Genomic DNA, 24,562 nt, shown 5'->3' on the forward strand with positions numbered 1-24,562 from the left:
TGCAGTATGCAATTTCAATGTCATTCATTTATGCAATTAATCCAATCAAATATCCATCATATATTCATATTCACAACATTAATATAAATGCCATGTAAAGGGATTGTATTCAAATTGAAAGATCCCTTTTTTTCTTTACGACATTCTCGAGCGCGTTCAGGATGATATTATATTCCAAAGGTCCACCATGATTCAAGGACCCACAGAGACCGCATTCTCCACAAGAAGAAATTACACATCCATGCAATTCCACAAGAGCGTTTAAACTAGATTAAACTCTGACATTTATTTTGTTGAGGGTTTAGAAGTGAATACCTCACTACTTTCGCTAAACTGGAGCGTCACTTCTCACTTCATTGACGCTTTTAGCGCATGGGTTCTAGAATCAACTGCCGAGCGCATGCTCTGTGGGTAAGATCCGGGTTTTGGACAGGATGAACGCCAATTTCCAAGATGGCGGCGGAGGGAGGAGGGAAGGAGATGAACGAAATTAAAACTCAATTCACCACTCGGGAAGGTGTCTATAAACTCCTCACTCACTCCGAATATAGCCGCCCTAACAGGGTGCCTTTCAATTCACAGGGCTCGAATCCGGTGAAAGTCTCCTTCGTGAACGTCAACGACCAGTCCGGCAACGGCGACAGAATCTGTTTCAATGTGGGCCGGGAACTGTATTTTTATATCTACAAAGGCGTAAGAAAGGTACACAGCACTCAGGTGACAATGCCTGTATTATCAAGAAGTGAATGTGTGTGTTCAAACGCATAGCAATTTTCTGTCCGGTATGGTATTTTCACTGACGTGCGCAGATAGCCAGACTAGGCCACTTAGCTATGGTGGCTAGCTAGCTAGCATCGCCACAGTTTGTTTTGCCCGCACCTTGTGGAGATATGCTGGTTTACATGTCACCCACCCACCTACTTAGCTATCTAGCTGGCCAGTTAACCAGTTCAATTCAAGTGAAGGGCCCTCCTTCCGTTATGGTGGACTGTTTACCCATAGGCATGAGATTACTCTTGTGTGATACCTATTTGCTCTATATGAATATGTACGATTTAACCTTGGAGTGTGGGCAAAGGCTCGTGCCCGTCTTCAGTTCTGACATGTTGATTGACATCTGCAGTTTCAGAGTATGTTAAATAAGACACGTTTCCTCGTTGACATAGTGTATTTTGACGTTAGTGATAATTAACTAGTTGTGTTTTTAGTGCTCTTGTTTAATTGATTCTGCACAGGTTCTTTGCAATCATAGAATAGTTGACCATTGTATAGCAAGCTAGTTATGTGGGCTATGCTGCTGGTACTTCAAGGCCCCAAAGCCAGCGTTGTACAGTATCGTGGATGTGTGTTAGGTTGGAAGTAAGCTGTGTTTGTTGATTCGGGATGATGATGTCATGCAAGTGATCTGTCTGGTTCTGACAGTGGTGGTGATGCAACATTTGGGGATGTCACTGCATCGACCTGTATGCTTGTTTTCGGTATCTAGTGACGATGATGATCATATGTCTGATCCACACATTTCTAAACTTGTTCAAAACATAAAACAAGTTAAAGTTATACCATTATCAGACACCAGTAAATAATCCATTAGCTCCTAGAGGCTTTCTATTGTTATGATGAGGAAGATGTTTTACCACTTCCAGGACTTAACTGTGTTGGGCTAGTTGGTTTTAAAGGTCCAATGCAGCTGTTTTTTTTATCACAATATCAAATCATTTCTGGCTAACAATTTAAGTATCTTACTGTGATTGTTTTAAATTAAAATTGTCAAAAAGAAACAAGTAGCTTTTTGAAAAAAGCATTTTCTCACGCAAGAAATTTGCATGAGTAGTCTTCAGTGAGGGACCTAATTGGAGGAGCTTAATGGGAGGGATATGTAACTAGAAAATGAGCTGTTATTGGGAACTCTTTGTTATTGGTCTATTAACTTCAACTGCCTGGTGATGTTGCCAGGCAGACCAAAACAATAATAAATTCCCCCTCCCTCAAGCTTCCCATTGGTTCCTGCATGAACGCCCCCCTTTCAAGCACGGCATCTTCATGCTTGTGTGACACTAATGGTATTCTGTATTTTCCCTGATTGTCCTTGCTACTAAAATGTGGCTTAAAAGGAAAATAACAGTGTCTGCTGTGTACCAGTCTTCCTAGCTAGCAAAGTGTCTGTCCTTCGCTCCAGCCTGTTGAACACCTGCCCCTTGCCGTCGTTAACAGAACTGTAGGAAAGCAGTGCCTGACAGGTGGGGGCGAAGGACACTGTCTACCATTGTCCTAGCTAACCTCTTCTGTGGGGTTTAGGTTTCCAACCTCCTAGTGTGCAAATATACACTGAACAAAAATATAAATGCAACATGTAAAGTGTTGGTTTCATGAGATGAAATAAAAGATAACAGAAATGTTCCATATGCAGAAAAAGCTTATTTTTCTGCTCAAATTTGTTTACATTCCTGCTAGTAAGCATTTCTCCTTTGCCATGATAATCCTCCCACCTGAGGAATATGATTTAATTTAATTACCTTTATTTAACTAGGCAAGTCACTTAAGAACAAATTCTAATTTCCAATGACAGCCTAGGAACAGTGGGTTAACTGCCTTGTTCAGGGGCAGAACGACATATTTTTACCTTGTCAGCTCAGGTATTCGATCTAGCAACCTTTCATTTACTGGCCCAACGCTCTAACCACTAGGCTACCTGCCGCTCCATGAAGGAGCTGATTAAACGGCATGATCATTACACAGGTGTACCTTATGCTGGGGACAATAAAGACCACTCTAAAATGTGCTGTTTTGTCACACAACGCCACAGATGTCTCAAGTTTTGAGGGAGTGTGAAAATTACATGCTGACTGCAGGAATGTCCACCAGAGCTGTTGCCAGATGATTGAATGTTCATTTCACTACCATAAGCCGCCTCCAATGTCGTTTTAGAGAATTTGGCAGTACGTCCAACCGGCCTTACCATCGCAGACCGTGTATGGCTTCGTGTGGGAAAGTGGTTTGCTGATGTCAACATTGTGATCAGAGTGCCTCATGGTGGCAGTGGGATTATTGTATGGGCAGGCAGAATCTACGGAAAACGAACACAATTGCCTCACAAAGAGATCCTGAGGCCCATTGTCGTGCCATTCCACCGCCATTACCTCATGTTTAATCCCCATATCGCAAGGATTTCTACACAATTCCTGAAACCTGAAAATGTCCCAGTTCTTCCATTGCCTGCATACGCAAACATGTCACCCACTGACCATGTTTGGTATGCTCTGGATCAACGTGTACGACAGTGTTCCAGTTCCCGCCAATATCCAGCAAGTTCGCACAGCCATTGAAGATGAGTGGGACAACATTCTATAGGCCACAATCAATAGCCTGACCAACTCGATGCAAAGGAGATGTTTCATGCGGCATGAGGCAAAAGGTGGTCACACCAGATACTGACTGGTTTTCTGATCCATGCCTCTACTTTTTTTAAACATTTTTTTAAAGGTATCTGTGACCAACAAATGCATATCTGTATTCCCAGTCATGCGAAATCCATAGATAAGGGCCTAATTAATTTTTCTAAATTTGAAAAACAATGAAATAACACATGGAATCATGTAGTAACCAAAAAGCTGTTAAACAAATCAAAATATGTTATTTTAGATTATTCAAAGTAGCCACCCTTTGCCTTTGACAGCTTTGCACACTCTTGCCATTCTCTCAACCAACTTCACCTGGAACTTCCCACATATGTTGAGCGCTTGCTGCTTTTTCTTCACTCTGCAGTCCAACTCATCCCAAACCCTCTCAATTAGGTTGAGGTCAGGTGATTGTGGAGGCCAGGTCATCTGATACAGCACTACATCACTCTCCTCCTTGGTCAAGGAGGTGTGTTGGGTCATTTTTTTGAAAATCAACTACGCAAGTCCGTTAACAATTTCTTATTTACAATGACGGCCTAGGAACAGTGGGTTTAACTGCCTTGTTCAGGGGCAGAACGACAGATTTTTACCTCGTCAACTCAGGGATTTGATCTGTCAACTCTAACCACTAGGCTACCTGCCACTCCTCATTGTCCTGTTGAATAACAAATTATAGTCCCACTAAGCGCAAACCAGATGGCATATCGCTGCAGAATGCTATGGTAGCCATGCTGGTTAAGTGTGCCTTGAATTCTAAATAAATCGCAGACAATGTCACCAGCAAAGCACCATCACACCTCCGCCATTCTTCACGGTGGGAACCACACATGCTGAGATCATCCATTCACCTACTCTGCGTCTCACAAAGACACTGCGATTGGAACCAAAAATCTCACATTTGGACTCATCAGACCAAAGGACAGGTTTCCATCGGTCTAATGTCCATCGCTCGTGTTTCTTGGCCCAAGCAAGTCTCTTCTTCTTATTGGTGTCCTTTTTAGTAGTGGTTTCTTTGTACCAATTGGACCATGAAGGCCTGATTTCACGCAGTCTCCTGTGACTGGCAGAACGGGTGTTGTAAGTGGAGGATGAGGGCTGCAGTAGATATCTCAGATAGGGGGGAGTGAGGCCTAAGAGGGTTTCATAAATAAGCAACAACCAGTGGCAGGGCTCTACGCTGAGATTTTTTACGAGGAGTTGAAAAATGTAGGAGCACATGAGAAAATCTCCTGAAGAGGCTATCCCTTTTCATTTATTTTTGTTGCACTAAATGTTATCCAAGTACTGTAGGGGCACTGGTGCTCCCAAATAAAAATGTCAGGTTGCACAGCAAAATATTTAGGAGCAGATGTGACCAAAATGATAGCACCATAGAGCCCTGAGTGGGTCTTGCGACGGGTATACAGAGATGACTAGTTTACAGAAGAGTATAGGCTTTTGCGAATGCATTTGAAGAAACTTTCAAAGTTGTTGAAATTTTCCGCATTGACTGACCTTGACGTCTTAAAGTAATGATGGACTGTCATTTCTCTTTGCTTATTTGAGCTGTTCTTGCAATAATATGGACTTGGTGTTATACCAAATAGGGCAATCTTCGGTATACCACACCTACCATGTCACAGCACAAATTATTGGCTCAAATTCATTAACCTCTCTGGGCTAGGCGGGACAAAATCGTCCCACCTACGCAACAGCCAGTGTAATCCCGTGGCGCGATTTTCAAATACCTTAGAAATGCTATTACTTCAATTTCTCAAACATATGACTATTTTACACCATTTTAAAGACAAGACTCTCGTTAATCTAACCACACTGTCCAATTTCAAAAAGGCTTTACAACGAAAGCAAAACATTAGATTATGTCAGCAGAGTACCCAGCCAGAAATAATCAGACACCCATTTTTCAAGCTAGCATATAATGTCACAACCCAGAAGACAGCTAAATGCAGCACTAACCTTTGATGATCTTCATCAGATGACACACCTAGGACATTGTTATACAATACATGCATGTTTTGTTCAATCAAGTTCATATTTATATCAAAAACCAGCTTTTTACATTAGCATGTGACGTTCAGAACTAGCATACCTCCGGTGAATTTACTAAATTAGTCACGATAAACGTTCACAAAAAACATAATTATTTAAAGAATTATAGATACAGAACTCCTTTGTGCAATCGAGGTGTCCGATTTTAAAATAGCTTTTCGGTGAAAGCACATTTTGCAATATTCTGAGTACATAGCCCAGCCATCACGGCTAGCTATTTAGACACCCACCAAGTTTAGCCCTGACCAAACTCCGATTTACTATTACAAAAGTTTGATTACCTTTGATGTTCTTCGTCAGAATGCACTCCCAGGACTGCTACTTCAATAACAAATGTTGGTTTGGTCCAAAATAATCCATCGTTATATCCAAATAGCGGCGTTTTGTTCGTGCGTTCAAGACACTATCCGAAGTGTAAATAAGGTTCACGAGCATGGCGCAATTCGTGACAAAAAAATTCTAAATATTCCATTACCGTACTTCGAAGCATGTCAACCGCTGTTTAAAATCTATTTTTATGCCATTTTTCTCGTAAAAAAGCGATGATATTCCGACCGGGAATCTGCGTTTAGGTAAACAGAGAAAGAAAACAAAGCATGAGGTCGACGCGGGCACGCGCCTGAGTCTCACAGTACTGTAACCAGCCACTACCCAAACGCGCTACTTTTTTTCAACCAGAGCCTGCAAAGCCACGATTCAGCTTTTTGCCGCCTTCTGAGAGCCCATGGGAGCCGTAGGAAGTGTCACGTAACAGCAGAGATCCTCTGTAATGGATAGAGATAATCAAGAAGGGCAAGAAATTGTCAGACAGGCCACTTCCTGCATGGAATCTTCTCAGGTTTTGGCCTGCCATATGAGTTCTGTTATACCCACAGACACCATTCAAACAGTTTTAGAAACTTTGGAGTGTTTTCTATCCAAAGCTAATAATTATATGCATATTCTAGTTTCTGGGCAGGAGTAGTAACCAGATTAAATCGGGTACGTTTTTTATCCAGCCGTGTCAATACTGCCCCCTAGCCCTAACAGGTTAAGAAAGAGAGAAATTCCACAAATTCACTTTTAACAAGGCACACCTGTTAACTGAAATGGATTCCAGGGGACTCCAAGTACAGATAGATCCTTGATGAAAACCTGCTCCAGAGCACTCAGGACATCAGACTGGGGCGAAGGTTCACCTTCCAACAGGACAACGTCCCACACAACCAATACAACACAGGAGTGGCTTCGGGACAAGTCTCAATGTCCTTGAGTGGCCCAGCCAGAGACCGGACTTGAACCCGACCGAACATCTCTGGAGAGAGCTGAAAATAGCAGTGTAGCAACGCTCCCTATTCAACCTGACAGAGCTTGAGTGAATCTGCAGAGAAGAATGGGAGATACTCCCCAAACGTGTTCCAAGCATGTAGCTTCATATCAACAATAATCAAGGCTGTAGTCACTGCCAAAGGTGCTTCAACAAAGTACAGAGTAAAGTGTCTGAATACTTATGTAAATGTGATATCAGTTTTTTTTTAAATATAAATTAGCAGAAAGAAATTGCCTGTTTTTGCTTTGTCATTATGGGGTATTGTGTGTGTGTGTGTGTGTGTGTGTGTGTGTGTAAATTTGGAGGGTGGGAAAACTCATCAATTTTAGAATACGGCTGTAACATAACAAAATGTGGATAAGTCAGGGGGTCTGAATAGTTTTCAAAGGCACTGTAAAACACAGGAAAATAATGTTTTTGACTGCACTGCCCATTTAACTTCTTGGATGGAGTAGATCTGTGTGGGAGATTGTAAGATATTTTAACACTTGTCACCAAGTTTTGCAAGTGTTCCGACTAATAAATGGTCTACTGACCTTGACACAATTTATACAAAAGGTTTTGTGCCAGAGGGCCTGGATGTTGCTTTGGAGGCCTCTGTGCCCTGTCTGGAAAATAATTTAAGGGACAGACTGGTTTAATGCATCATAAAGACCTACTTCTTCACTGGGTTCACTCCTGTCACCTTGTCATTTCCTGTAAACAGTGCTCTCTTTAGCCCAGGTTGGTAAGATTGGCAAACCTGCCCTCCCCAGGACTGGACTCAGCAGGTCTCTATGTAGTCCTTCCTGTAGTCAGTGAAGCATACCAGAAGGCTATACCACAAGCCAGCTAACTTGCCTAAATCTTCTGATATAACTTTAAATTTTTGAGAGAGAAGCTTGAAATGTATGTGGTCTAATTGATTAAACACACTATAACACATCTAAGTTTAGCTTTTTTTTAATTAACAAGAAAATCATTAGTTATTTCTGCAGTCTTATTAGAGTTAGGTGGCTCACTCATTGATCTTGTTTTGTAGAATACCCCTAGGTATAGGGCTGCAGAGCTACCGCCTGTTGGTTGGATTTGAGGGTGCTGTTTGGTTTCATTGGATTGGTTTAAAGCAGGAGATACATTTCTGTTTCCCTGTGATAAGTCATCTTATAGCAGGGAGTAGGTCTACAGTCGCTCGCTCATTACCAGAGAGTTAGGACATAGTCTGTGTTATTCTCGAAATGAGTTTAATAGTGGTTTTGGATTATATTTTAGCAGTGTCTGTGTGGACATTTCTCAGTTAAAGACGAGGCAGAAGGCTAAGCACCCTCCAGTCTAATTGGCTAAACTGATTTTTGTTGTCACTAGATAGTTTTCCTTCCATTTGGAGACAGATTTACATGTGAATATTCTAAAATCCTAAAAACAATATCTGCATTTTCCCACCAGAGATGTTTCCATGCAATTGACTTGTTGTGGATAAAATGCATGATTACATAGTGTATATAAAATTACTTCCACGGTTAAATTCCTATGTACAAACCATCAGTAGAGTTGAAAAAACATTTATCACAAATTGTGTGTTTTTTATATACACTGCTCAAAAAAATAAAGGGAACACTTAAACAACACAATGTAACTCCAAGTCAATCACACTTCTGTGAAATCAAACTGTCCACTTAGGAAGCAACACTGACTGACAATACATTTCACATGCTGTTGTGCAAATGGAATAGACAACAGGTGGAAATTATAGGCAATTAGCAAGACACCCCCAATAAAGGAGTGGTTCTGCCGGTGGGGACCACAGACCACTTCTCAGTTCCTATGCTTCCTGGCTGATGTTTTGGTCACTTTTGAATGCTGGCGGTGCTTTCACTCTAGTGGTAGCATGAGACGGAGTCTACAACCCACACAAGTGGCTCAGGTAGTGCAGCTCATCCAGGATGGCACATCAATGCGAGCTGTGGCAAAAAGGTTTGCTGTGTCTGTCAGCGTAGTGTCCAGAGCATGGAGGCGCTACCAGGAGACAGACCAGTACATCAGGAGACGTGGAGGAGGCCGTAGGAGGGCAACAACCCAGCAGCAGGACCGCTACGTCCGCCTTTGTGCAAGGACGAGCAGGAGAGGCACTGCCAGAGCCCTGCAAAATGACCTCCAGCAGGCCACAAATGTGCATGTGTCTGCTCAAACGGTCAGAAACAGACTCCATGAGGGTGGTATGAGGGCCCGACGTCCACAGGTGGGGGTTGTGCTTACAGCCCAACACCGTGCAGGACGTTTGGCATTTGCCAGAGAACACCAAGATTGGCAAATTCGCCACTGGCGCCCTGTGCTCTTCACAGATGAAAGCAGGTTCACACTGAGCACGTGACAGAGTCTGGAGACGCCATGGAGAACGTTCTGCTGCCTGCAACATCCACCAGCATGACCGGTTTAGCGGTGGGTCAGTCATGGTGTGGGGTGGCATTTCTTTGGGGGGCCGCACAGCCCTCCATGTGCTTGCCAGAGGTAGCCTGACTGCCATTAGGTACCGAGATGAGATCCTCAGACCCCTTGTGAGACCATATGCTGGTGCGGTTGGCCCTGGGTTCCTCCTAATGCAAGACAATGCTAGACCTCATGTGGCTGGAGTGTGTCAGCAGTTCCTGCAAGAGGAAGGCATTGATGCTATGGACTGGCCCGCCCGTTCCCCAGACCTGAATCCAATTGAGCACATCTGGGAAATCATGTCTCGCTCCATCCACCAACGCCACGTTGCACCAGGAGTTGGCGGATGCTTTAGTCCAGATCTGGGAGGAGATCCCTCAGGAGACCATCCGCCACCTCATCAGGAGCATGCCCAGGCGTTGTAGGGAGGTCATACAGGCACGTGGAGGCCACACACACTACTGAGCCTCATTTTGACTTGTTTTAAGGACATTACATCAAAGTTGGATCAGCCTGTAGTGTGGTTTTCCACTTTAATTTTGAGATTGACTCCAAATACAGACCTCCATGGGTTGATAAATTGGATTTCCATTGATTATTTTTGTGATTTTGTTGTCAGCACATTCAACTATGTAAAGAAAAAAGTATTTAATAAGATTATTTCTTTCATTCAGATCTAGGATGTGTTGTTTAAGTGTTCCCTTTATTTTTTTGAGCAGTATATATATATATATAATGTTCCCACTCTGGTCTTGGCATGTGCGCTCTAGCCAACCACTCGCAGACAGTGCGGTATAGCCGATGTAAGATTATTATGGACAAAAGAGCGAGATTATTTTTATTTCTCAAACGCCAGCCAAGCATTGATGATCATGTCACCAGAATAAGACCCTTGATATTTATTGGAAAGGAGCATGAAGCTCATCACCGTGCATTTTTACCACCCTGTGAAGTTCATAACTTATTTCAGCTGTAGCGTAATTAACTGCATCAATTCCCAAGTTGTAGTGGGAGGACCACACAACACATTGTGTGACTCCAAGTTTACTTCGATATGATGGTTATTATATCAATATTTGCCCATAAAGGCATTTGTACCACCATTTCTCACATTATTCATTTTACAAAGATCCCACCTTGTCTAGTGTGTTTTTTGTTTTGTCGACGTTTGAAAAGTTTACTGACAGATTTTCAGTTTCCGTCAGGCCTGTCGTGACTACTTTTTTTCATCCAACATGTACTTTTACTTTACTTGCATAAACAGGTTGGATGGAAACTAGGTATGTGACAAATATTTTTTTTCTTAACGTTTAAGCGGCAATTTTTTTCTTCTTCATTAAAACAATAACAACATTTTTCTAAATTCACACTAATTCACAATGCAGCTGCACTGCTGCCAGCAACGGGTTGGGTCTCACGGTGCATCTCTTTCAAATGCAACTGTACTACCATCACTGTACCTCAGTTCCATCTCGCAAAGTTAGCATTCCCTTCTCATTTAACTTCTGAAAGCCATACAGGAATTCGCTGCTGTCGCTTGCCTTTCTCTGCCATTTGTCCAACTGTTAACGACGGTGACGTAGTGGTAGAAAGTCGACTCCAAAATAATTTATTCCTCCAATCATTGCACGTCTACTCCCATTTCTGAGTGTCAGGATTCGATTCCGCTACAAATCGACTCTTAAGTATTTTTAGAAAGGAGGAGACTGATTAGTTGCTGTACTTACGAGAACACAAACACAACTTTCATAGCGAGCAATGAGGGACTGACATTCTGACCACACCGCTCGCTTCGCAAAATTAAATGTACACATATTATTCAATCATTGCACCCACACTGCTCGCGCACGCCAACAAGCGTCTGCATTGCCAAACGCTAAAATAGAAGTCAGTTCTATTTGTGACACTGAACATGGTGCAAGACCTGCATCTCCCATCTCCTCATTGGTTCATAGAAGTATATACCCACGTGCCATCTCCTCATTAGTTATACCCACGTGGGTGATTGAAAAATGAACTGAGGTCGGTCGGTCGGTTGTGGTAATACACCTATTATGAAAGTTAAATGCCAATCGCCATGTGAAGTCCAAAGAAGGAAAAAGCCTGGAAGGAGGAGAGATGACTAGAAACAAATCGGTTGACTGTTTTATTTGTGGATTAATTGTCGGAGTAGAGGACCTTGTGCATTTTCAGGTAAAATAACTCAACATTTATATCCCAGGACAAATTAGCTAGCAACAGCAAGCTAGCTAGCTAAATTGCCATAAATGTTTAATGCTTTCGACCTGTCCCCAAATTAAGATAATTGGTTCAGAGTTTGTTTTGATATTTCAATCTGCGTGTTGTGATCACATTTGGTGTGGGGGGGGGGCGACAAAATCAATTTGCTCCCAATGGCGGACGCGTTTGGGCATGGTGTGAGAGTAAGGGGAGGGGCACAGCATAGGCAGGTCGGCCACCAGGCAGGCAGACAGAACCGCGCACTAGGCCTATCTATCAGCAATCGAAGCTGTATCTCACAATTTCTTTGCTTGCAATTTCAGTAAAGCAGGGCCTATCAATGAATAGGCTAGGATATTCTACACGCAACAGACCGAAGACTGAACACACACTCGTATCATTAGCGAAGAGAAAGAGCAGGGGTATAATTATTAGTCCAAACCAGTGGTCACCAATCAGTCGATCGCCAAACATTTCTATAAAAAAAAATATTAAAAACGGATTAAGTATTATTAGTTTTGCGGTAGGTGTACTGGATTCAGCTGCCCTGCATGCTGGGTAGTAAGTGTTCCCATTTTTAGCTATTTAATCTGTCTGACTGTAGAAACTCCTCCTACCTGGAAGGCCGGGAGAGAAAATCAAGTGCCCCTATAGGCCTACTGCTGGCTAATCAGATCACCATGTCTGCAGCTTCCACTTCGATTGGCTTATGTTATTAGCGGCTTGTCCTTTTTAATATTGAGGAATATTTCATGTTCTCTGGTGATAGGAGTAAGAACATGAATTCATGCATGAGGCAGAAATAATGAAATGTGGTGCAAGACGGTGGCCCCTTTTTGGTCAGTCTCAGCGGAGGAAACGAGAGCTGAGGAACGGTGAGAGGCAGACCATCAGATGCAGGCACAATCAGTCCAGTAAAATTAAAAGGAATTATTTCAGTTTTTGCTCACTCAGCTGTGCCTCACAAGTAATACAACAAATTATATATTACCAGTGTATTCATATACCTCAAGTTTTGAAATGTAATTTTTAAATGGTCTGAGAAGAACAACACTGGCGGGGCAATTCAAGCATAGCCAAAATGCAGTGATAATGTATTGGGCCTATAGCCTGCACAAACCTCATTGCTACAGAACGGTTTTTAATAGGTTATTAAAGGTGCAATATACAGAACTTGCTCCGCCATTTCCTGGTTGCTAAAATTGTAATAGTTTACCCAATTTCGGTTTGTAACAAAACAAGCAGTGTGTAGAGAATCATTGTACCATCTAAACCCCTGTGAAATATTATTTTCAATAATCAGCTTTTTGAAGCTGGTACACAAAACCGAAAGTAAAATACGCAAAAACCAAACTTAACCTCTTGGGGCTAGGTGGGACGCTAGCGTGCCACCCGTGGTGCACTCCATCAACAGCAGGTGCATTTCAAGAGCGGCAAATTTGAATCCAAATAAATGTCAAAATTCAAATTTTTCAAAAATACAACTATTTTACACCATTTGAAAGATAAACATCTCCTTAATCTAACCACGTTTTACGATTTCAAAAAGGTTTTACGGCGAAAGCATAAATTTAGAGTATGTTAGGACAGTACATTTACAAGAGTTGTGTGTAATGTTTTGTCAAGTCAAAGACAGGGTCACCAAAACCATAAAACCAGCTAAAATGATGCACTAACCTTTTACAATCTCCATCAGATGACACTCCTAGGACATTATGTTAGACAATGCATGCATTTTTAGTTCTATCAAGTTCATATTTATATCCAAAAACAGCGTTTTACTATGGCATTGATGTTGAGGAAATCGTTTCCCTCCAATAACCGGCAGTCAAGTCAGCGTAACAAATTAAATAATTAAAATTAGAAAACATTGGTAAAATATTATATTGTCATTTAAAGAATTATAGATTTACATCTCTTGAACGCAATCAACTTGCCAGATTTAAAAATAACCTTACTGGGAAATCACACTTTGCAATAATCTGAGCACTGCGCCCAGAAAAATACGCGTTGCGATACAGACTAGACGTCATGTTGGGGAGATCTAAAATCGAAAATACTATGTAAATAATCCATTACCTTTGATTCTCTTCATCAGATGTCACTTCCAGGTATCACAGGTCCATAACGAATGTAGTTTTGTTCAAAAAAGCTCATCATTTATGTCCAAAAATCTCCGTCTCGTTAGCACATGATGTAAGCCAGCCGGACTTCTCGTCATGAACGAGGGGAAAAAATATATTTCCGTTCGTTCAAACATGTCAAACGTTGTATAGCATAAATCATTAGGGCCTTTTTAACCAGAACATGAATAATATTCAAGGTGGACGAATGCATACTCTTTTATAACGTATTGGAACGAGGGTACCCAACATGAACTCGCGCGCCAGGTGTCTAATGGGACATCATCGTTCCATGGCTCTTGTTCGGTCAGATCTCCCTCCAGAAGACTCAAAACACTTTGTAAAGGCTGGTGACATCTAGTGGAAGCAATAGGAAGTGCCAAAATATTCCTAAACCCCTGTGTTTTTCAATGGGATAGGTTTAAAGTCAATACAACACATCAGGTATCCACTTCCTGTCAGAAAATGTCTCAGGGTTTTGCCTGCCAAATGAGTTCTGTTATACTCACAGACACCATTCAAACAGTTTTAGAAACTTTAGAGTGTTTTCTATCCATATATAATAAGTATATGCATATTCTAGTTACTGGGTAGGATTAGTAACCAGATTAAATCGGGTACATTTTTTTTATCCAGACGTGCAAATGCTGCCCCCTAGACCCAACAGGTTAAGAACCTGAAGCATAGAAATTGCACATAGAACATATTTACCGCTTCTTAAACTTGCTATTAATGAGTGACAGATCTATAGCTCACATTTCTATGTGAATTTGGTTGGATCACCCAAAAAGTTACATATTGAGCGGTAGATCTCGGCCTCCATTTTGAAAAGTGATCTCGGTTCAAAACATTTTGCAACTAAAAGGAGAATTTCTATTGGATAAATGCTGGTAGGTTGCTCCTTGTTTGCTTCCGTTTAAGAAACGGTTTGCAACAGAATCGGCATAATGAATACGCCCCAGGCGAGCCGGTGCTTGGAAGGGGCAGGCAGAAAAAGCTGTGATGTGAATATGTCTTGATAATCTGTCTAGCATGCCTTGCAAATGTACCAAAGTGGCCTAAAGTTATATTTAAATGACACAATTTTCCCCGGGCCTTATAGCCTATCGTCTAGTTAGGCTATAATACGGAAAATCATGTTTTGTGATAACTGCACTATTTACATTTTTCTTTCATGTTAAAGATCACAATTTTGTTTCAAAGTTTTTAACTTTAAAATGTTCACACCCCTAATAGAAACCTGGTTATTGACATTCATTTTCAATCACTCACTGTCATCACTCATGCCAGAGCTCGGAGTTAGCAGGTCTGACAGAGCATTTATGTGCTCCCTGTTGTGGCTCTTGGTGTGTGTGTGATTGAATTTGTCATAGTGTCTTTCATCTGAGGGTACACAGATCAGCAAGATCTGATCCTGAGTGGAACTCTGAATATTCCTCTCAGACATAGGCTTGGCCTAATCAATTGCTTGTCTTTTGTGTGTTTTGAATGAGTTTCACATGACATGAGTTAAAGTTTAAAGTGCCATGGTTAGAATAGGCCTATGGTCATTGGTTTGTCGAGGGCTTTGGAGCAGGATGGATTCTTGGCATATCAAAGTGTGCTGGCCGTGCTCTGACAGATCTGTCAGCAGTCTTATGACAGCCATATAATCTCCCTCGCTGCCTCGATGATCCTCCACTCAGTTGCATCACCAGGGTCTCAGACTGACTCCTACAGTATCATCCCTTGGGCCAGGAGTTTTTCTGAATTTCCTCAGAAAAGCTTTAGGTAAAACTATGGCCAGGTGTTTTTCCTGGTCAGTTCACATGGACAGGAAAAACTCTTGGCCCTAATCGTCACCAATATAGCTACTTATCTTACAAGTGATAACCTAGCCTATACTTTCGGGGGCCTCAAATCCTGCTGCAGTGACCTACTGTACCACTCACTGCCTAGTACCGACCAGCTGTCCACAAACCCTTACTCTTAGATGTTTTACATCCATGAATTTGACAACCGCTGTTAAATTACCGACATTACAAATGACCCCTCTTATAGTGTTTATACGGCAGCATCTCTCTGATTTAGAGTCAAGTTGTCACCCCAGAGGTGCATCTCTGCCCTAGCCACCTGTTGGTAGACATTGGCACTGCAGCTCTTTCTGTCTCTGTTTTTGCCTCTCTCTCTCTGGGCTAATGATTGTTCGGGCATCAGGAAGGTGGTAGGGCCAGCGTCTTGTGCCTCTGGAGATAGCCTAATAATGAATTTACAGACATGCGACACCTCTAATGCCCTTCATATGATTGTCCTTGGGAAACTTTGACAATGTTGCTACTTGCTAGGTTATGATTTTTTTTAACTGTGTGCGTGTGCGTGTGCGTGTGCGTGTGTGTGTGTGTGTGTGTGTGAGGGATGGTGGATCTGACTATGCATCCACATACCAGTATGTATTGTAAAAATACCGTCTATAACGATATGTGATAAAGTGCTAAGAAATGAAACATTTGACAAATTGGAATACTTCAAAAAATGCAGCTTATCACGCTATACCACAATAAACATAAGTTCAAATGCTGAGACCATTGATTGCTTTTGACCAAGAAGTGATAGGTTGGCGCTCTGTCAGCAGCATGTACAGCACCCTACGCACTAAAGCAAGGCCGTTGAAAACTTAGGCTGGCTAAGGAAGTAATTTTATCATTCCATACCCTAGGTTTTTGCTGAAATGACACCACTGGCTATACCACAAAGATTTTTTGAAAAATCAAACAGCTAGATTGTTTATTACCTTTTCAAAAGATCCTCTGTGGAACGTCCTGAATAATCAATCATTCCATTCTCAATCTTCTTGTAAGATCCCCCTCAAATGCCAGTTGGGTTAGTTTTCCTTGGGTGTAGCATGCTTCTTCTGTGCTCACTGAACACATTTGTCAAAGTGGAAAAGGAGTTCTCGCATGAAGCTGTGGATGCCCCAAAAGTCAATCCATGTGCAGTAAGCACGATCGGCATAGCGGAGAGAGGCCCCGAGATTCGTTTGCAGGATATCAAGTGGGTCCATTTGTCGTCATTGGCGCAAAAACTGGCAAGTGACACTAAACTCAGCTTCCACCAAATCTGTTTTGCTTAGATCCAGCAGTGGTTTCACCTTTTTCACATCTGGAAAGTCATGGCTCTCTAGGTCAAGGGCACACAGGGCCTCCACCAGTTGGCTGTTGCGTTTGCTGAATCATTCTGACATTTCACCAATGAACGCGTCCAAGAACAGTCTTTTTACACTCAATCTTTTCTCTGTCCTCGTGGCCTACTGTACTGTCCACCATGTATTGCTGGAGATTTGTACTTACATAACGTTGTCGTTTGCTTGGAGCTGGTGGTGATTCAGTGCAACTGGCATGGAACTGTGCCCAAATGGTTTCAAACTCGCTGTCACACCTCAGCTTCAACACACTTCAACGCACTTTGGCTCCAGTGTAAAGATCTGTTGCTTTTGCATGGAGTAATTTGTTTGAAGGATCGATTAGACTGATTCTGTGGCCATGGTGGCTGTAAATTTAAAGCCAGGGTCCGTCACTGCCTTCAGCAGCCTTGTAGCCTCGAGGCTTACTTCCTGTGTTGTACAAACATGGACATTCGATGTCAGAGAGGAACTTCACAATGCTGTCAACTTTTAACAACCACTGACACAGTTGCCATGTGTCCCCTTCTCCTTTTTCTTTGTTTGAGTACTTTAGCGAAGCCAATTTCTGATATCCATCGTGGCAAATTAGCTGGTTCGAGCTAGCTAAATAGGCTAAGGCTAACACTAACACTTTTTACAGCTAGCTAAGAAGCTAGCTTAACTCTGTAGTGGTGGGGCATGAGGAAGAGTTGAGAGAAGCAGCTTCAATGGTGAACTTGACCCCCGCCCTTATAAATCTAAATCAAATATTACAGGTGGAGGCGTGTCATGTTATTCACTTAGCCTACCACAGATGAGAAGTGTTTCTCCCCCCCCCTGCTTTTTATGGAAACTCAAAGGAGTCATACCTAACCCACCCCAGTGGCTTTCCATAGTCCCCCTATACACACCGTGGCGCGCTCTGTCCATTGTGCTGACGCAGCGGAGATACAGATTCTGCGCCAACTTGTCACTCAATCATTAGAACTTTTTAGCTTTTTTTTTTATTTTGGCATATAAAACTTCACTGAGGGGGCTAAGCCCCCGTTTGCCCTCTCGGGATTCGCGCCAGCATATATACTGATTGTTTCAAGCAAAACTACCAAACCTATTGGTGATGGAAAATTTGAGCAATCAAATAAAATCTAATGTAAGCCCTGATCAGCATGTAGCCTACATAGTCAGATGAGTTGTCACCGCTGGTAGCTTAGGCTATTTTTATTCCGGTAAAACACAATTTAACACACATTTGATAAAAATAAACTATCCAATGACATTGGGTTGTCATTCGACTAATAAAGCCTAATGTTCCCCAAGCCATTTTACAAACATTTTAATTCTGAAGGTGACGCGCAGATGTGCCAGATCAGGAATAGGCCTACCTCCTCATTGGTCAGCTCTCGACGCAGCGCATTTTGACTAGGCTACTGATACTGCCTGGGGTTGTTCAACATGAAAAATGACTTGTAGATCAATGACTGTCAACATAATGATATACTTAGCTCGACACTGAAAGAGCGGTCGCAGGCCGACGCATCTTAAACATTTGAACTGGGGACGTTGCTTATTGGTGGTGAATCGTTGCATCTCTACTAATATTGTTGCTATAGGGCAATTCCACGATATGGGAATTGTGCTGAGATTCAGATTTTTGACTTAATAAAATGTTGATTTCAAAGTTTAACAAACCATACAACTATGCACAAGGAATGCTTTTAACAATTTACACAACACATTTTACACAAACATTTACTGGAAGAACTGTGCAGATGCTAAGTTTGGTAACATAATTTTGGTCAAATCTCTCTTTTATGTGTCTCGCACAAACCAATAACCATAGGCCTATTCTATTCATGGTACTTTCCACAAACTCTGTTAAATCTCTGCTCTGAATGAAGATTCAATGTCTGCAGAAAGAATGGGGTGTAAGTGAAGTGGATTTACAACCACTAATGGAATTTCATTATAGGTCCCTGATCTGTACTACACAGAAATGCATAATTATGGATATGAATGTCACTTCATGGTGATGTATCCTAAATAGGTACACAAAGGTATAAATATGCAATTTCCTCCTTTGCATGTTTTGGGTATTAGTCTACACTATTTTAATGAGCTCTGCCCCCAAACGAGACCAAATTTGTTTTGTCCGGACTGCATCAAATCTTCACCAATCATAGATGTCTGTTTCACAAGTTTGGACATCAAAGTAGAGTACAGTACATTATAGTATACTCAACTTTAGTGTGCGCTGTGTACTTTAGTGAGCTGTACTCTACTTTTACTGTGCTGTACTGTCCAAACTTGTGATCTCTACTGTGGTTTGTGACTACTATGATTTACCACTGTAGCCAATTCAATTGCATAAATTCTGTTACCGATTTTTGTTTAGAGAATTACATTACTGATCTTGTAACGGAATTTACTTTTAATCGCTTAACAATTAATAAACACATTTGCGATCAGTAAAAACACTTACCTAATTGAAAGGTCTACCTTGTTACTTCTGTGAACTTTCATTATTCTCCCTCATGAGGGAGAGCGATTTGAAAATGTCTTAAAGATATGTGGGTTTTTGGTAACGGAATTGAGGCACAAAGCAATGCATCTTAAATGCTAGAGAAAAAAAAGAATTTCTAATACCTTTTTTAAGACTTTTCTGGTAAATGTTTTCTAAGACCCGTTTTCCGTCTGTTTGACCAGAAATCAAAGCCTTTGATTATTCCAAGTTTTTAGGTTGGAAAATGGTTGAACAATTTATGTCTCTTAATTCCTCAACATTATAGGCTCATTGCTTTCATTTGACACCCAATTTGACATTCTCCTATGAACTTCACATGTTGGTGATCATGGGTCCTTTTACATGGAAATGATACCATTTCTCATTAGGTCAATGATTATCTGCAAGTGTTATATAGACAGGAAGAATGGCTTTGTAAAATAACTGGGGTGTATGTTCAAGATAATTGCTGTACCTGTGAGTCAGACTTTGTGTCCTGTGTTTCCACGTTTCTAGGCGGCTGACCTGAGCAAGCCCATAGACAAGAGGATATACAAAGGAACGCAGCCCACGTGTCATGACTTCAACCCCCTCACAGCCACAGCGGAGAGCGTCTCCCTGCTCGTGGGTTTCTCGGCCGGCCAGGTGCAGCTCATTGACCCAATCAAGAAGGAGACCAGCAAGCTCTTCAATGAGGAGGTAGGTTTAACAGTTTACTTTAGCCAAGCTGGCTAAGATGGGTGTCCTGTGGTTGACTGCCTACTGGGAGGAAACTGTTTTCTAATACAAAATGAGAGTAAAGGTTCTGTTCCAATATCCAATGTATTAGGCATGCATTTAAGTTTAACGCTTGTGTTTATCTTGTTTGAATGCATGTCTGACACTTGAGTTATTTGTCTCTCGCTGACAAGCCACTGTCTCCCCCTCTCTCCCTCAGAGACTGATAGACAAGTCTCGTGTGACATGTGTACGGTGGGTTCCTGGTTCAGAGAGCCTCTTCCTAGTGGCCCACTCCAGCGGCAGCCTGTACCTGTACAACGTAGAGCACACCTGTGGCACCACGCCACCCCACTACCAGCTCCTCAAACAGGGCGATGGCTACGCCGTGCACACCTGCAAGAGCAAGTCGGCCCGCAACCCCCTACTGCGCTGGACAGTAGGCGAGGGGGCGCTGAACGAGTTTGCCTTCTCCCCCGATGGGAAGTTCCTTGCGTGCGCCAGCCAGGACGGCTTCCTGCGCGTGTTTGGCTTCGACGCAGCCGAGCTGCACGGCACAATGAAGAGCTACTTCGGCGGGTTGTTGTGCGTGTGCTGGAGCCCGGACGGACGATACATAGTGGCCGGGGGGGAGGATGACCTAGTGACCGTCTGGTCCTTCTCAGACTGCAGGGTGATCGCCAGGGGCCACGGCCACAAGTCGTGGGTGAGCGTGGTGGCGTTTGATCACTGTACGACCAGCGTGGAGGACAGCGACCCACCCGCCGAGTTCAGCGGGAGCGACGAGGAGTTCCACGAGCAGATACACTTTGGAGGGGGGCGGGACCGAGCCAATAGCTCCCAATCACATCTCTCCAAGAGGAACTCCACAGATGGCAGGCCAGTCAGCGTGACCTATCGCTTCGGCTCGGTGGGCCAGGACACCCAGCTGTGTCTGTGGGACCTGACTGAGGACATCCTGTTTCCCCACCTGCCCCTGTCACGTACCAGAACTCACACTAACGTCATGAGTGCCACCAGCCCCCCGGTTCCTGGGGCAGCCACTACTAATACTACTACTGCTGCTAATACTGCTACTACTCCTACTACTCCTCCTACTACTACTACTACTACTACTACTACTACTAACCCACCCGGTACCAATGGCAACAACACAGTGAGCAGTAGTAGTGGTAACAGTGGCGCCCCCGCTAACTCACTCCCCGCACCCCTGCCGCGCTCCAACAGCCTGCCACACTCCTCCGGCCCCGCAGGGGGCAGCACCACGCCTAACTGCCACACGAGCAGCAGCAAAGGAAGCAGCATCATCGACAGCACCTTCATCGCCACGGGCGTCAGCAAGTTCGCTACACTGTCGCTGCATGACACACGCAAGGAGCGCCACGAGAAGGACCACAAACGCAACCACAGCATGGGCCACATCAGCAGCAAGAGCAGCGACAAGCTCAACCAACTGAGCTCTGCGGCGCGGACGGCCAAGGCGGACGCCGCTAAGACTCTGGGCACGCTGCTGTGCCCGCGCATGGAGGAGGTTCCTCTGCTGGAGCCGCTGGTGTGTAAGAAGATTGCTCACGAAAGACTCACTGTGTTAATCTTCCTGGAGGACTGTCTGGTCACAGCCTGCCAGGAGGGCTTCATTTGCACATGGGCCAGGCCCGGTAAAGTGGTGAGTCCGTTACAACCCCAAACCCTAACCCCTAGACATATGGGCCAGGCCTTGGAAAGTGGTGTCTTAACCCCAAGCCACTTTCAACCCCAGACACTTCAGTTTGACATCTAACACCTAGACTAGACACTTCTCATAAGTCTCTGAAAATGATTGAGTGAGTTGGGGTTTGCGACACAGCATCCTCTTTTGCCCACTGTGATTCACTTACAAGGGTGATTATCAATCCAGGATCTTAATTTGATTTTCTTTATGATGATGAAAACGTACCATTTTCCCTCAATTACCTAAGTTTGAATTCAAATTGTTTTACCGTTCTGAGTGTCCAAAACACCATCTCTTCTCCTCTAACTCATTCCCCTCTGCTCTCTTCCTCCACAGGGCTTACTATCATCTCAGAACCCGGCCAACTCTCCTAGTGGGACTGTTGTATAGCCTTGGTGCTAGTGCTGCTAAACTAAACCAAGCTCCACCAGACCACAGACAGACAGACAGACACGACGGGACAGGATGACCTGGCCACACCTCGCCACAGCCCTGCAGCGCTGTTCTCGCTCTCTCTCTCTCTCTCTCTCTCACACACACCTTCATCACCACTACTGAAGCTCTTTTTGTTCTGTTAATCTTTAGATAGAAAGATGGATAGCTAACGTGGGCCATTGAGGGTAGATGGGTTGGGCCACAGTCTGAAAAGAGTGTAAAGGATCATGTGAAAGGTGCAGAATGCTTGAAATCGTCCAGGAGGATTTAAAGTGTTGTTCAGAGAGGGAGGCTGGCTGCGATGTGTTGACTTTGTTTTCACCTCCCTTCCTCTCTCAACATTCTCTTTCCCGGTCCAAAAACAACCCCCGGTAAAAGCTAGCTTGTTTTCAGACTGGGCTTGTCTCTAATAGCTTGGCCTCCTCCAGAAACCACCCCTAGCCCACTACTACCCCCTAGGCACTTCATGTAGATCTGAAAGACCTTGGATAGGTTTAATCAATATGGTAGTAGGCACATTTCTCCACTATTCAGTCCTCTCAGATCTAGCCTAGGTTTTAGGGGCTAGGTGTTGTCTTGGGACAGGTGCTATCTCTTTTAGCTAGTTCCTCATCCATGACTAACCCTGGTGGAGTTGGATCACATGTTCATAGCAAAGGGAGACTGGAGCAGTTTGCTTCCTATAACTACAATTTAAAAAAATATTTTTGAATTTAAATCAGAATATCACAGCTTGAGTACGTTGCACTGATTTTATTGTTTATGTTAATTTTTATTCATAATTATGATCGGACAAAAACAAGATGGTTGAAGACAGCCTTTGGATGCACTTGGGTTGTGGCGAGTAATCTGTCTGGACGCTGCAATCATATTTTTTTTTTTTTTTTTAAGAAGAAAAAAAATAAATAATTGTTTGCACTTAATAGTTTGTTAGCAGAGAATGGCTTTACAATTTTGGAGTGTGCAAGGACTCCCCCGACAAGGTTGTTAAAAATATAAATAGAATTAAAAACCTTTATCTATTGAACATTTATTTTAATATTGTTTCAGATTTAAAAAATGGGCTCTGTATTATATGTAAATATTGTACTTCAATGATTTGGTGAAATTATCATTGTTACACTAGTTTGAAGTTCTTCATTTCAGAAAATAGTGATATTTCTAATTCAGAAAAATATACATAATAATATTAAAAATGAATCTTGAATATGCAGGTTCATGTTTTTTCCTTTCTGTTGTACATAAAGAGAATTCAGGTGTATTTTTCATAATGAAATGTTTGTTATAGGAGATGTCTCTGTGGAATCCTCTATCGAGTAGGTAGTGCTGAAAGCTTGCCTGTCGCTGCAGACTCCTCTATGTAGAAAGGTTTTCCCAGTCCCAAACTCACTCCTGCACCCTATGCACTTGTGAAGTCCTGAGAGCCTGGCTGCAGGAAGATGTTTTGGGTTGGGGGTGCTGTCGACGAGGTTCTGAGTAATATTTTTCTCTGTGCTATGCTGAGAGGATTATATAGGTATACGCAATGGGGAAATTGAAAGACTAGATATAATCTTTACCATATTGCTTATATACCTATCCAATCTTCTTAGATCTCCACAAGTGTCACAGGGCTTAGGTGCTAGTGGTTGTTTTGGGACTGGGCCGTAGGCTAAGGTAGGAGCCGTCTAATTCAGCCATCACTCAGAGCTCAGGTAAACCACGGAAGACTAACGCTAACGTAATTCTCTTACCCATTATTAGGCCCCAGTACATAAAACATCTGTGAATTCACCTACCTACCTAGTATACAAATATGACTAAACCGATGTTATAGGTGTGTGTGTGGACTATGGCCGCTACATGAGTAATGACAATGGGACTGTGTGTCAACCACATTTCTAGTCAACTGACACTGTTGATAAACGTCACTACTTGATGGCGGTATGAGTGCTGGGCCTTGTTTACGGGGGTGCAACATTATGAAACGTTCACATAGAAATGTATTGTCTAGAAAAGATATGGGAATATCTGTCGTGTAGATGGGGACTAGAGTTAGCTCTATTCATGACATTTCTAGGTGCCCATTTCAGCTGAGCGTTTTCCGAAAGCTTCATAGCACTGAGATCATCTTACAACCATTGCCTACAATGGACTTCTATAACGATTATTTTAGCGCTGTGAAGCATCTGGGAAACTCGCACCCGAGTGTTTCACCTCCCTCAACCCACCCCAGGAGATGAGGGAGTTTTGTGAAGCACCCAGGTAGGCAGTGTGAGGATTCTCCAAGGTCTAACAGTGGGAGTATTTTTTTTCCTTCATGTGACACCTATTAAACAACTTTGACAGACCTCGTTGTCTCCGACCTCCAGTCTTTACTAGTAGGCCTATGGGCTGAATGAGTATGAATGGACAGTCAGTCAAGAGTTTCCTCTCAATTCTGTTTTATTCACACTTGAATTAAACAATTATGATTGTAGCTGTAACACTCTGTTTTGGTAGTATTGAGTGGACAAATGACACTTCAATTTAATTTGAACAGACTGTCTCAAATCACTAAACATAATGTTTTGTTT

General features: G+C 42.8%; 1 protein-coding gene across 2 annotated transcripts; it reads left to right on the forward strand.

Annotated features, from left to right (window-relative positions):
- The first annotated feature begins 391 nt into the window (after window positions 1-391).
- On the forward strand, window positions 392-24,337 carry LOC106571592 (WD repeat-containing protein 20). 2 transcript variants are annotated; one of them, XM_045695861.1, is made up of 4 exons: window positions 392-717; window positions 19,661-19,843; window positions 20,082-21,527; window positions 21,909-24,337. In XM_045695861.1, exons 1-4 carry the CDS (start codon window positions 454-456, stop codon window positions 21,960-21,962), a joined length of 1,947 nt encoding a protein of 648 aa, XP_045551817.1. In that variant the 5' UTR covers window positions 392-453; the 3' UTR covers window positions 21,963-24,337. The 2 variants fall into 2 exon arrangements, with proteins under 2 accessions (XP_045551817.1, XP_014000311.2); XM_014144836.2 differs by having other exon boundaries at window positions 398-702.
- The last annotated feature ends 225 nt before the right edge of the window (window positions 24,338-24,562 follow it).

The sequence above is a fragment of the Salmo salar genome, chromosome ssa15 (assembly GCF_905237065.1).
Source record: "Salmo salar chromosome ssa15, Ssal_v3.1, whole genome shotgun sequence".
NCBI lineage: Eukaryota > Metazoa > Chordata > Actinopteri > Salmoniformes > Salmonidae > Salmo > Salmo salar.